The sequence below is a fragment of the Ascaphus truei genome, chromosome 22 (assembly GCF_040206685.1).
Source record: "Ascaphus truei isolate aAscTru1 chromosome 22, aAscTru1.hap1, whole genome shotgun sequence".
Taxonomy (NCBI): Eukaryota; Metazoa; Chordata; class Amphibia; order Anura; family Ascaphidae; genus Ascaphus; species Ascaphus truei.
The window spans coordinates 5,200,286-5,214,776 of NC_134504.1; the positions used below are offsets into that span (position 1 = coordinate 5,200,286).

Consider the following 14,491-nt stretch of genomic DNA (forward strand, 5'->3'; position numbering starts at 1 on the left):
GTACAGCGCAGGGTACATCGGCAGGCGTACAGCGCAGGGTACATCGGCAGACGTACAGCGCAGGGTACATCGGCAGGCGTACAGCGCAGGGTACATCGGCAGGCGTACAGCGCAGGGTACATCGGCAGGCGTACAGCGCAGGGTACATCGGCAGGCGTACAGCGCAGGGTACAGCGCAGGGTACATCGGCAGGCGTACAGCGCAGGGTACATCGGCAGGCGTACAGCGCAGGGTACATCGGCAGACGTACAGCGCAGGGTACATCGGCAGGCGTACAGCGCAGGGTACATCGGCAGGCGTACAGCGCAGGGTACATCGGCAGGCGTACAGCGCAGGGTACATCGGCAGACGTACAGCGCAGGGTACATCAGCAGACGTACAGCGCAGGGTACATCGGCAGACGTACATGCCAAAACCTTTTCTACTTATTTCGTGTTTTCCAATCCCTCTGCTGCGCTGCATCTCCAGCACTCCAGGGGTTACATACCCCAAGGACGCCGTAATGGTCTCACGCCCCAACCCCCCGTGTGCGCAGGAGTCCTCCGGCCTGGCAGTGAGAGGTCAGCGGGTCACCTCCCCCCCTCTCTCGTTCCTCAGATCCGGGCAGATCTCATGAACAACGGGATCGACGTGTATCCGCAGAAGGAGTTTGACGAGGACGCGGAGGACAGGCTGGTGAACGAGAAGATCCGGGTGAGGAAAGGGTTAATCCCGCCGACCCACAGGCGCTCTGCCAGGCGACACGGTGTCTAGCAGCTGTAACACTGCCCCCCTCAGAGTCCAGATGCTGACTCCTCTCTATCTCTCTCTCCCTCTTCTTCCCCTCTCCCTCCTTTTCCCCTCTCCCTCCTTTTCCCCTCTCCCTCCTTTTACCCTCTCCCTCCTTTTCCCCTCTCCCTCCTTTTCCCCTCTCCCTTCTCTTCCCCTCTCCCTCCCTTTTCCCCTCTCCCTCCCTTTTCCCCTCTCCCTCCCTTTTCCCCTCTCCCTCCCTTTTCCCCTCTCCCTCCCTTTTCCCCTCTCCCTCCCTTTTCCCCTCTTCCCCTCTCCCTCTTTTTTTCCTCTCTCCCCCCCCCCCACCTCCTCATTGTTTACGATGCGTCCTCTGGAGTGTGATGGGATGGCGGCACCCAGCTGGGTTACAAACCCGGGGGGGCCCGGAGCGTCCCACAGTCACCTGCGATGGTGACATTAGTCCAAACTAGAGATTCGGGAACAGTGCAAAACGCGTTGGGAGAAACTGTAATCGTTCACTATTTGGCAAATTAGCATATTAACCCATCGAGAGCCACGGAGCCTCTGACACGCGATCACGTGACCGCTGTGTCACTGATGACGGAACTGAAAAGGAGTCGTTCTCCGTTCTGTTTCCTAATTAAGACGCGGTCTGCGCCCCCTCCCCACCCCCCAAAGATCGGCCTATGGATTACTCGGACCCTCGGCGACGCTTTCTGCGCCTCAGAATGGGGGCGATTTTCTTAGGGGTCGGCGACCTGATCCCAACCAAACCCGTCGTGACCAGCGCGGCGCCCACCCTGCATGTAACCCCTCCCCCCTCCCTCCCACAGGAAATGACCCCCTTTGCCGTGGTAGGAAGTGACCAGGAATATCAGGTGAACGGCAGACGGATACTCGGGAGAAAAACTAAGTGGGGGACCATCGAAGGTGAGATTACGGACGGGGGGGGGTGCGGGAGAGGGGCTTTCTTGTTGCCTTGCTTACGTGCATGGGTTTTAGGAGAAGTCTTCTCGCCCTTCCCAGCGCTGTTTTTCTTTTCACGTGCCCCTTCGGGGGGAGAGAAGCGTTTGAAATAATAGTAAGCATCTGGGAGGTTAAAATGAAGCTCTCCCCGGAGCCGTCTGCAGGTTACCGCGGTCACCGCATGATGAGAAGATGCTTACATTATAGGAATCTGGCTCACACCGGCTTCTGAAATATTTATAAATCTCTAGAAATAGAATATTTCTATATAATTATTGGGGGGGCAGGGGGGGCCTCCATGACGATCCCAGCACTGAAAGCGTTAAGAGATGACTGACTTGTCCTTTTAAACGTGGAGTCTCACGATAACTCTTGTGGTTGGGGAACCGCAATCTTTAAAAGGCGGGGGGGGGGGGGGGTGTTCACGTTATTAGCCACGCCGACACTGCTCACCACAAGGACGCGAGTCCTCACTGGCTATGAGTCTCGGTGTACCCCCTGCTTCCCGAGATACCTCCGTAGGGGGCGCCGGTATCCCGGCAAAGTTTACCCGATCACGTGGACCAATAGGAAGCTGGAAGGGGTGACATCACGGCTTTCTATTGGCCCACGTGACGCTAAACATTTCAGCTGCCATTATGTTGGGCGCCCCCTTCCCTGACTGCCCGTATCTCTGCGCCCCCTTCCCGGACTGCCCGTATCTCTGCGCCCCCTTCCCTGACTGCCCGTATCTCTGCGCCCCCTTCCCTGACTGCCCGTATCTCTGCGCCCCCTTCCCTACTGCCCGTATCTCTGCGCCCCTTCCCTGACTGCCCGTATCTCTGCGCCCCCTTCCCTGACTGCCCGTATCTCTGCGCCCCCTTCCCTGACTGCCGTATCTCTGCGCCTCCTTCCCTGACTGCCGTATCTCTGCGCCTCCTTCCCTGACTGCCGTATCTCTGCGCCTCCTTCCCTGACTGCCGTATCTCTGCGCCCCCTTCCCTGACTGCCGTATCTCTGCGCCCCCTTCCCTGACTGCCCGTATCTCTGCGCCCCCTTCCCTGACTGCCCGTATCTCTGCGCCCCCTTCCCTGACTGCCCGTATCTCTGCGCCCCCTTCCCTGACTGCCCGTATCTCTGCGCCCCCTTCCCTACGGCCCGTATCTCTGCGCCCCCTTCCCTGACGGCCCGTATCTCTGCGCCCCCTTCCCTGACTGCCCGTATCTCTGCGCCCCCTTCCCTGACTGCCCGTATCTCTGCGCCCCCTTCCCTGACTGCCCGTATCTCTGCGCCCCCTTCCCTGACTGCCCGTATCTCTGCGCCCCCTTCCCTGACTGCCCGTATCTCTGCGCCCCCTTCCCTGACTGCCCGTATCTCTGCGCCCCCTTCCCTGACTGCCCGTATCTCTGCGCCCCCTTCCCTGACTGCCCGTATCTCTGCGCCTCCTTTGGAGGTTTGTATCTTGGGAAGCAGGGGTGTCCCCGAAGCAGAAATTAACGGGAGACCCCTTCACCCCTAAAACAAAGAAAGAAATGCAGCCTGTAGTGCTGCTTCTAAAGAGTGCTGTGCCCGCGCTGCTGAGATCAGGGAATGGTGGGGTCAACATATATACATTATGTAGCATGGGGAAAGGGAGGAAGAAAGCGTGTCTCTCTGTGCCCGTGTGTCTCTCTGTGCCCGTGTGTCTCTCTGTGCCCGTGTGTCTCTCTGTGCCCGTGTGTCTCTCTGTGCCCGTGTGTCTCTCTGTGCCCGTGTGTCTCTCTGTGCCCGTGTGTCTCTGTGCCCGTGTCTCTCTGTGCCCGTGTGTCTCTCTGTGCCCGTGTGTCTCTCTGTGCCCGGAAAGCAGCGGTACTGCGGTATGGTGACTTGCACAGTCGGGCTCCCCCTTTCTCCCCCCCCCCCCATGACTCACTTGAAGCATTGTTTCCAGGCTGAACGTGGCTTTCACCGTGTTCTCGCCTGTGCCACGTCTCTGCTCTTCATGCACACTGAGGTTTCCTGTGTCTCTTCTCTCTCCCCCCCTCCTCCTCCTCCCCCTTTTTTTCTGGGGGGAGGTGTTTTAACCCCTTCCATGATGAATCGTATTGAACAGAGGGTGCTCAATGCCAGTCCTCAAGCCCTCCTCCCCCTCTCCCCCCCCCCCCCCCCCAACAGGTCAGGTTTTCAGGAAATCACTGCTTCAACACAGGTGGCTCAATCGGAGCCTCTGATTGCACCTGTGCTGAAGCTGGGATATCCTGAAAACCTGACCTGTTGGGGGGGGGAGAGAGGGGGAGGAGGGTTGGAGTTGAGCCCCCCTGGTCTATGCTACATTACTGTACATACTTTGCATTTGCAGGATCACAGTGCATCGTGTGTTTCCTGTTATAATCATTTCCGCTTGCAAAACTAGACTGAGCCACCTGTGCTGAAGCAGGGACAGATTTGGGCCTCCCTGTGCTGAAGCAGGGATAGCCTAGAAACCTGACCTTTTGTGTGGACTTGTGCCCACACCCCCCCCCCCCTGACTCGAGCCCTCCCCGGGTGCATGGTATAAGGGGCAGGCTCTCTGTACAGACCCCTTCCTCCCCCGGCTGCCAGTATAATCCCCTCTCCCTCCTTCTCCCCGCAGTGGAAAACACGGGACACTGTGAGTTTGCCTTTCTACGGGACCTCCTCATCAGGTACACGGGGTCTTTTCTTGGGCCGGCAGGGGGATATTTTAAATGTTGCATCATGGTGGCAGATGTGGGATTAATGGCCATCCTGTGTATTCTGTACCAGTTCCTCCTGTTTAGTTTTTCTCCCTCCCGCTCCATTTTTGGGGTCCCCCCTGAGCCAGACACCATTATTTTCAGCTCTGGGGTTCCCGAGATACTTACCAGTGAATTTAGCGGGTTCGCATCGCCCTCGGGGGAAACAAAATGGCTGCCAAATCTCAGGCCAATGGGAAACTGCAACATCATCGGTTGTGGTTTTCTATTGGATGGCCATTTTATCCCCCCCCCCCTTTACAATCCAGTAAGTAATACCAGTCACTTCACCAGCAAGGGTCTCGGGGAGCGGGGGGGGGGGGGGCGGAGCTGGGAATAGGGGGGGGCAGTTCCCACACTGTAAAATAACGGGGCGGGGGGGGGGTTCGGATGGATTGCTGCTTCAAACACAGCCGTTCTGTGCTCCCCAATGTCGGACCTTCCGTTTCAAACTAGACAATAAATGTGACTGGGTCTTTATAATGGCCGCCTTACTGCTGCCCCGAGCCGTTCTTCCTAGGGAGGACCCCCTGAGATACAGGATAGATACCAATCTATATAGAGCAAGCTCTAGAGCTAGAGTTCTAGATCCATATGGACCTCTCGAGCTCTTGATCTATAGATAGAAATATATCAATATACCCCCCAATATATACACATCCCCCCCCCCCAAACCCCCTGATATACACAGATACATACTGACCCATATACTGTTACAGTTGTTAGGTTTTGGTTTAGGAAGCCCGAGTTTAGGTTCTAATATCTCCTTTTTTTTTCTTCATATTTTTATTGAACGTTCATATGTAACATTTTGTATATTTTATATTTGTTCCCCATCTTATGGTTACAGATTTAGGGGAGGGGGGGGGGCGGGGGGTTGTTGTTTTTAAAACTTTTACTTCTGATTTTTTTTTTTTTTTTTACATTTTGATTTTTTAGTTTTTATTTAAATCTTCAATTAATATCGTTCCATCGTGTCACATAATTAAAGTTGAGACGAGGTTTAATAAATTTGGAGTTATTGTTGGGATTATTTGTGTAATATTTGTATTTCATAGTTAATATATTTAATTCTGAATACATGTATTTAGTTATTTGTATTGGTGGCTTGAGTGCTGACATTGGGATTATTGGCACCGCGGTGATGACGCGTTTCACCACGGTGTTAGGAGGGGGTTGTCTGCGCTGGAATAAGTGACGCTCTCTCTGTCCCCCCCCCCCCTGTACAGGACCCACATGCAGAACATAAAAGATATAACCAGCAGTATTCACTTTGAGGCGTACCGAGTCAAGCGGCTTCAGGAGGGCACCGCGCTCGCCAACGGCACGGCGGAGAAGGACTACACCTCCAACGAGATGTGACCCGGCCCTCCGCCGGCGCACACGTCCCACACGTCCTTCCCGTTCTTGTCTGTCCCGTTCCTCTTCGGTTCCCGAGCTGAGGGGGAGGCGTGGGAAGGGGGTGGAGGGGCAGGTAGGATGCCTGGGGAGTTTTATGGGGGAGCCACATCGCCCGTTGGTCTTTGCTATGAGATGGTTGTATGAGGAAGAGATGGTTATTAGGGGACAACTGGGGCAGCGGAGAAGCACGGACCTCCGTCTGCAGTGGGAGCTCAGAGGGTCTTGTTGCACGGGGTGTATCGTAAGAGGGGCCGGCTGAGGTTAGACGTGGGTGGTTACTCCAGCTGTTATTTGTATTAACCCATTTGCTGCTGGAGGGGCCAGGATTACAGGACGGCCTCCATCAGCAAAACGGTTCACTGGCCCTTTGGGGACCACCTCTGTGAAAATGAACGTGTGACATTCCTCCTACGGGCTCCACCTTCTTCTGGAGACCCCCAAATGTACGTTGTTGGACCCCTTCCATAATTACAATGCCTCCTGCCCCTTTAACTCCCTCCTGTTACTATTACAGGCTCCGCTATACGGGGAGGGGACCGTGGGCTATAGGGCAACAGGGGCCCTGCACAGACTCTTCACACCTTGGGTGATGCTCGGTATCATCGTACAGCAGCGCATGTTCTTGTTAAACAAGAAGTTCTGGTCCGAGCAGCAGCGAGCGTGGTACGGAGGTATGGGGGTGTGCCTTTGATAGGGTTAATGAGTGCCAAACTTAGTGCCGGAGGGCTGAGGTCCCATGAAGGTTGTGGAATGCGTCGGGGGCCCCGTTGGGCTCTCCAGTTGGAATCGGTATTTATTTCTCCGGTGTAAATGGTCACTCAGAGCCGATGCACCCAAGAAAGAGACATCCTGTGGAAGCAGGACGAGGGGGCAGGTGGTGTAGGTTTTGGCAGTGACCTGTTTTGGGATGTCCCAGGTGAATTTATCCCGTGCCACATGGTCACGCCTGCGCATTTACATAGATCTTCCATGGATCTCTCCCTCCCCCCTACCTCTCTCTCCAAACTTTGGTGTCTCTATTCCCTCTTCCTCTGTCTTCTCTCTTTCCATTCCCCCTTCCTTCTCTGCAATGTTACCCCCTATACCCTCTCTTTCTCTCCCCCCCCTCCCCCCCTTGTGTCTTGTGACTATTATAGGCTCGTAGATAATTGACGCCAGTGGATTGGGGAAGCAGCCGATGTGTGAACGCTGCCGGATACGTGTAGAAAGGTTATGGGGTCGTGATATTGGCACAGAGAGGGTTCTGCAGAGGTCTCACTGCCCGCCGAGGGCGCGCAACTGTTGGGGCGCCTTTAACGCCGCCTGGCACAGCAGCGTGTGTTAGCAGAAGGATTAATTAGTGTGTGTGCTCAGCTGGAAATGGAATGTGGTTTATATTGGAAGTATAGGGAGAGTTAGTCTTTGGAAGCGGATGAGGGGGACGACGAATTGCAACCCCCTAAAGTGTAAGAGCAGGAGTGGGCAGCTCCAGTCCTCAAAGCCCACCAACAGGTCAGGTTTTCAGGTTATCCCTGCTTCAGCACACGTGGCTCAATCAGTTGCTGCTTCAGCACAGATGGCTCAGTCTTTGACTGAGCCCACTGATTGAGCCACCTGTGCTGAAGCAAGGATATCCTGAAAACCTGACCTGTTGGTGGGCTTTGAGGACTGGAGTTTGCCGCCCTTGCGCAAGAGGGAGCCTGTGTGTATCCACTGTATCTGTGTGTGTGTGTGTGTCTGTGTGTACCCCCGTATCTCTCTGTAATATTGTGGAAACCCCTGTCCTGTTCCCAGATCATCGTTTCATTCGCTAAGCTGCGTTCAGAAAACAAAATTGAAACAAAAAAAACCACAAAAAAAAAAAAAATACCTAAATATTCATTTACGTGTCGAGTTGCTATATTTTAGCAAATAAAGTATATTAACGGAAATAGATATATATTTCAAATGTTAAGGATTAAAGTATGAAGAGGGGGGGATATGCTCAATGCACTTGGAAACATAACGCCTGTCTGTGTGATTATTTACTGTCCTGTTAAGAGGAAAATTCCGTGTGTTTTTTTTTTGTTTGTTTGTTTGTTTTTCTCCCATTTTTGTAATAGTTTTTTTTTTTTTGTGTTTATTTTTATTTTGGGAGCGTTGAAATAATAATAAAAAAGACTAAAAAAAAAATTATCCCCAGATCTCTTAAAGTGACCTTTTTTTTTTTTTTTGGTTTATATGCATTATTATAAACTAGTCTTTTTGTATAAATAATAAAGTGTTTTAAATTGTATTTCCTAAAATAAATGTTGCAAACGCAAAATCTTTGGTGTGTTTTTATTTAAATTATTAAATAAAAAATTTAAAAAAGCCCCCCCCCCGAATGTTTACAATGTTTGGGGTAGTTATGAGGTGTGTGTATCTCTGTATTAGGAGGGGGTGAGTGGTACGTGTCCCTGATATCTGTGTAGTAGGGGGATGGGGATAAGGTAAGTGAGTCTGATGCCTGTGTATTAGGAGGGGGAGAGAGTTATGTGTCCCTGATGCCTCTGTATTAGGAGGGGGAGAGAGTTATGTGTCCCTGATGCCTCTATATTAGGAGGGGGAGAGAGTTATGTGTCCCTGATGCCTGTGTATTAGGAGGGGGAGAGAGTTATGTGTCCCTGATGCCTCTGTATTAGGAGGGGGAGAGAGTTATGTGTCCCTGATGCCTGTGTATTAGGCTACGTCCATAGCAGGGGAAGCCGCGCTGAGCCCCTGCATCCTCAATGAGGATGTCTTTAGAAGGGGCTCACGCGCGCGTCCGCAGGCGTGCTGAGGAGTTGGGTTTTTCAGCCGACAGCCAATACTCTTTTTCAGCGCGCTGTAGGCTGAAAACCTCCAATCGCAGCGTTGACGTCGGCGCGTCGCGGGCTATTGGCCCAACGACGTCACCGCCCCGCCTCCCGATTGCGCACGCTGGCTCGCCTGCCAGTCCATGGGATCGCTCCTGACCGGTATTACCTCTCTGGGCGTGTATGTGTATACCGGTATTACCTCTCTGGGCGTGTATGTGTATACCGGTATTACCTCTCTGGGCGTGTATGTGTATACCGGTATTACCTCTCTGGGCGTGTATGTGTATACCGGTATTACCTCTCTGGGCGTATATGTGTATACCGGTATTACCTCTCTGGGCGTGTATGTGTATACCGGTATTACCTCTCTGGGCGTGTATGTGTATACCGGTATTACCTCTCTGGGCGTGTATGTGTATACCGGTATTACCTCTCTGGGCGTGTATGTGTATACCGGTATCACCTCTCTGGGAGTGTATGTGTATACCGGTATTACCTCTCTGGGCGTGTATGTGTATACCGGTATTACCTCTCTGGGCGTGTATGTGTATACCGGTATTACCTCTCTGGGCGTGTATGTGTATACCGGTATTACCTCTCTGGGTGTGTATGTGTATACCGGTATTACCTCTCTGGGCGTGTATGTGTATACCGGTATTACCTCTCTGGGTGTGTATGTATATACCGGTATTACCTCTCTGGGCGTGTATGTGTATACCGGTATTACCTCTCTGGGTGTGTATGTGTATACCGGTATTACCTCTCTGGACATCGTGACCTGACCGGCTTGGGGAGTTGCGGTATTTCCCCAAGCAGGGCTGCTGCTAGGGGGCTGGGCAGCTTCCTCCATCCTGATTGGCTGCATTACGCTGCAGCAGCCAATCAGGAGGTGTCAGAAGTCTTGGTGGGTGGGGCCAAGTAGAGGAGGAAACAGCATGGAGAGGCGAGTATCGAGCGCGTCGCACCTTTCACCGTTGTGTCCGGTATTTTCGGAGAAGCGGCCTGGCACCCCTACAAACCGGTCCCATCCCTGCAGCACTCCAAAAAAGAAACTCTGCAGATGCTGACTCTGCCACAAGGAGGCAGCAACGTACAGCGACGCCGATCACTTGTATCGGTATCCTTACACTGGGATAACGATAATGTGACCGATAACCGATCCGGTGATAACGATGCGGCTATTGGCCATTAACCTGTTCCCCCTGCATCTCGTCCTCGTGAGAGTGTGGGACGGGCGATCCCATATAATGTTTCTCGCCGGTGCCCGACACGGCGTTTAATAGGTAACCTGGCGGTTGATGATCATTCGCTTGGCGGTGAAGCCGCGCTCCCCCTACTAGGGAAGATTTCAGCCCCCCCTTCTCATTTGATGTGGGGCTGCACTCTTCCCCAGCGTGGGAGGGGGGCAGATGTCACGGCAGAGGTGCCGGGCGACGCATTACCCTCATATTGACGCTTTTGTTGCCCCATTTATAAGGTGAGGGTTCTCTCCCCGCCCCCCCTTCCCAATAAAGGTACGTTGAAAAGTACATACTTGCCTTATAATTGGGCCCCGCCCACTTTGCGAGCCAATCAGCAGTCGGATGCATGAGGTAGGTGGGTTAAACGGAGGAAGCTCCGCCTTGGGGGCCTGAGGCGGCCATTTTGCTTGTGGCAGGAAGCTGAGTGTTTTTTTCCCCTTCCATCTACTACTGAAATTAGGGGGTCGCCTTATATTCAGGGGTACATTATTTCCTTCCCCCTCATATGTGACACTGCTCCTTGCCCACTCTACTGCATCATCCACCTTTATCACTCCCTGCCCGCACTGACATCACTTCCTGCTCGCACTGACATCACTCCCTGCCCGCCCTGACATCACTTCCTGCTTGCACTGACATCACTCCCTGCTCGCCCTGACATCACTTCCTGCTCGCACTGACATCACTCCCTGCTCGCCCTGACATCACTCCCTGCTCGCCCTGACATCACTTCCTGCTCGTACTGACATCACTCCCTGCCCGCCCTGACATCACTCCCTGCCCGCCCTGACATCACTCCCTGCTCGCACTTACATCACTCCCTGCTCGCCCTGACATCACTCCCTGCCCGCACTGACATCACTTCCTGCTTGCACTGACATCACTCCCTGCCCGCCCTGACATCACTTCCTGCCTCTTGCCATCTTGCTGCTTCACCAAGTGGGGGATACACTGGGTAGGAAAGCAGGGAGTGTCTGAGAGTCCCTCACCTCCCACCCCCCAAAACACACTGCACTCCCCCAGTGAGTGAGACTGCCCCCCCCGCCAGTGAGTGAGACTGCCCCCCCCCGCCAGTGAGTGAGACTGCCCCCCCCCCGCCATTGAGTGAGACTGCCCCCCTGCTATTGAGTGAGAGTGCCCCCTGCCATTGAGTGAGACTGCCCCCCTGCCATTGAGTGAGACTGCCCCCTGCCTTTGAGTGAGACTGCCCCCCTACCAGTGAGTGAGACTGCCCCCCCCCCACCAGTGAGTGAGACTGTCCCCCCTGCCAGTGAGTGAGACTGCCCCCTTTCCCAGTGAGTGAGACTGCCCCCCTTCCCAGTGAGTGAGACTGTCCCCTCCTCCCAGTGAGTGAGACTGCCCCCTCCTCCCAGTGAGTGAGACTGCCCCCTCCTCCCAGTGAGTGAGACTGCCCCCTCCTCCCAGTGAGTGAGACTGCCCCCTCCTCCCAGTGAGTGAGAAAGAGCCCCCCCAAAAAATGTGCAATCATCCAGTTAATAAATAGCCTCTCCCACCACCACTTCTAAGGCCAGTAACGTGTTAAGGAGGCTTCTATCCGGCTGCTCACAGATCGTACAGTACGATTATAAGTGCCACGTGGAAACGCCTCTTGTAAGGAGAAATGTGAGTGAGACCGTGTCCAGGTATAAGTAACGCAGAAATTATACGTGCCACGTGTTAACGCCTCCTGTATGGAGACACGTGAGTGACACTGTCCTGGTAAAAGTAACGCAGATATAAGGGCCACGTGGAACGCTGCCTATAAGGACACGTGGGTGACACTGTCCTGGTATAAATCACGCAGAGATTATAAGGGCCACGTGGAACGCCACTTATAAGGACATGTGAGTGACAGCGTGTCCAGGTATCGGTAATGCAGAGATTGTAAAGGCCACGTGGAAACGCCTCCTGTAAAGACACGTGAGTGACAGAGTGTCCAGGTATAAGTAATGCAGAGATTATAAATGCAACGTGGGAACACCTGTAAGGAGACACGTGTGACACTGTGTCCAGGTACAACACACAGAGATTATAAGGGCCACGTGGGAACGCCTCCTGTAAGAATGCACGTGAGTGACACATGTTGTATAAATCACGCAGAGATTATAAGGGCCACGTGAATGACAGTGTCCAGGTATAAGTAACGCAGAAATTATAAGGGCCACGTGCAAACGCCTCCTATAAGGACACGTGAGTGACACCGTGTCCAGGTATAAGTAACACAGAGATAAGTGCCACGTGGAAACGCCCCCTGTAAGGCGACATGTGCGTGACGCTGTCCTGGTATGTCACGCAGAGATAAGTGCCACGTGGAAACGCCTCCTCTAAGGACACATGTGAGTGACACTGTGTCCTGGTGTGTCACGCAAAGATAAGTGCCACGTGGAAACGCCTCCTGTAAGGACACGTGAGTGACACTGTGTCCTGGTGTGTCACGCAGAGATAAGTGCCACGTGGAAACGCCTCCTGTAAGGACACGTGAGTGACACTGTGTCCTGGTGTGTCACGCAGAGATAAGTGCCACGTGGAAACGCCTCCTGTAAGGACACGTGAGTGACACTGTGTCCTGGTGTGTCACGCAGAGATAAGTGCCACGTGGAAACGCCCCCTGTAAGGACACGTGAGTGACACCGCTGTACAACCGGAGTGATCACACACTTGAACGGACGATTGATTCCTGCCACGTTTTTTCCTCCCAACATCCATGTTTTGGGGTTCCTGGCTGTTTTCACATACGATCTGTGGGGGAGGGGGGAAAGAGGTCTGGTTAACCCTTCCGCTGCCAGAACATCCCGCAACGCATCCATTCTAGCGCAAATATTGTACATTTTCCCGCCGCCGGGGGGCAGCGCTTGGTGGTTATATTTTAGAATCATGTTTGCCGTTTTGATCCCATAAAAGCGGAAGTCGTTCTGAAAACGCGTCGGTGCTGATATCTCCACGCAACGCAGAACTGAGAGTGGACATAACCAGTGACGCGCTGCACTCGTAAATATAATGACTGTATCTCATTCTGCCCCAGACCTTTCCAGCCCAGAGTCCTCGGTTCCGTAATAGTGTTCTGCTGTTTGATTGGCGAGGTGGCGGCCATTTTTGTTTCCCCCCAGGGCCAGGATTGGAGGTTTGTATATTCTGAGTCCAGTTAGAAACAGTTAACCACAAAGAGCGATGCTTTAAGCCGCATGGTGCCAGAGGGTTTCCACAATGCGTTCACAGGCACCACAGAATGCTACCCCCCTCCCCAACGCGGCCCGGCATTGAAGGAGCTAGAGTGGGTACTTCCATATTGAGGCTAGCAGTCCAGTGTGGTCAGTTCCTCTTTTTCTCTTCCTCCCTTTCTCTCTTCCCCTCTCGCTCTCTTCCTCCCTTTTCCTTCCTCTCGCTCTCTTCCTTCCCCTCTCTCTTCCTCTTTCTTCCCCTCTCTCTTCCTTCCTCTCGCTCTCTTCCTTCCCCTCTTCCTTCCTCTCTCTCTCCCTTCGCCTCTCTCTTCCTTCCCCTCTCTCTTCCTCTCTCTCTTCCTCTTTCTTCCCCTCTCTCTTCCTTCCTCTCTCTCTCTTCCTTCCCCTCTCTCTTCTGCTCTCGTTCTCTTCCAACCTCTCTCCCTCTCTCTTCCTTTCTTCCCCTCTCTCTCTCTTCCCCTCTCTCTTCCTTTCTTCCCCTCTCTCTTCCTTTCTTCCCCTCTCTCTCTCTTCCTTCCCCTCTCTCTCTCCCTCTCCTTTAACTTGAGACCCTCTTCCCTCCCCCCCCCCCCCCTTCCCGCAGCGCCTGCTCTCTCACCACCTTGACTGTCTCCCCGCACCGGAAGCAGAAAAACGTCAGCTCGGAAGCCTCGCGTCTCACTCCGCGTCTCCAAATATTTACCCGGCGACAGAGACCGGGGTGGAAATGATAATAAAACGCACAAAAGAGTAATTGAACGCAATAATAAAAAATAAAACAATTATAATCAGACGAGACGCTTATGGTGACAGACAGGACGAAGCGGCGGGATTCCTTTCAACGCCGTCCTATCGGAGAGGCAATTTCATGCTAATTAATTAGCAGGGGTAAGCCGAGATTTCTTTTTTAATTAAGCATGTGGGTCTTTTGTTTTTTCGCTTTCTCCGCTTTAATTTATTCCGACAACTGGAAGCATTTGGGGAGGGGGGGGGGGGGGGTGGGAGGGGGGGGCGCGTTCCCGCTCGGGGTCTGCAACGGCTGGGAAATAAGCCGTGGAGAATAATAAAAAAATTAAAAAAACTCGCTTTGTGTCGTTAGCGCGAGAAATAATTTCACTAACGACGCAAGGCGTTTTTAATAAGCGTGGAAATACGCTCGGGCCGTGGCATAGCCACGCGTGGTTTCCCCCGTTACTAAATGACAGGGGGGTGGTGGGGGGGGGCAGCAAAAATATTAGAAGGATGGACCCCAATTTTGGAACGCTTTTCTGTACTCGGATGATGGGCAAGACTTGGGGGTTCTCCTCCCCCCAAAAAACAAAAGGATCCCATGTGTTAGAATAAAGGGTTCCACGTTGTAGGATTTATGCATTGGGACAATTGTCATTCTGTCTGTCACTTTTTTTATTCCCCTCTTTCTTTCTCACTGCCACTATTAGCCCCCCCCTCCCCCCCCCCCCCCCGGGTCTTCCGAGACCCCCAGT

General features: G+C 53.2%; 2 protein-coding genes across 7 annotated transcripts in view; both read left to right on the forward strand.

Annotated features, from left to right (window-relative positions):
* The window catches only part of SEPTIN9 (septin 9), a 134,339-nt gene extending 126,279 nt beyond the window's left edge, over positions 1-8,060 (forward strand). For 2 of the 4 annotated variants that reach the window (XM_075579722.1, XM_075579723.1), the window contains exons 9-12: positions 598-693; positions 1,566-1,662; positions 4,289-4,340; positions 5,639-8,060. In XM_075579722.1, coding sequence (XP_075435837.1) covers positions 598-693; positions 1,566-1,662; positions 4,289-4,340; positions 5,639-5,771 — 378 coding nt within the window. In that variant the 3' untranslated portion in view covers positions 5,772-8,060. The remainder of the gene's footprint in view (positions 1-597; positions 694-1,565; positions 1,663-4,288; positions 4,341-5,638) is intronic. The other 2 variants (XM_075579724.1, XM_075579725.1) reach the window with 2 other exon arrangements.
* Positions 8,061-13,683: 5,623 nt separating this feature from the next.
* Positions 13,684-14,491, forward strand: part of TNRC6C (trinucleotide repeat containing adaptor 6C) — a 121,097-nt gene continuing 120,289 nt past the window's right edge. For all 3 annotated transcript variants that reach the window (XM_075579729.1, XM_075579730.1, XM_075579732.1), the window contains exon 1: positions 13,684-13,895. The gene's annotated coding sequence lies outside the window, so the exon portion shown is untranslated. The remainder of the gene's footprint in view (positions 13,896-14,491) is intronic.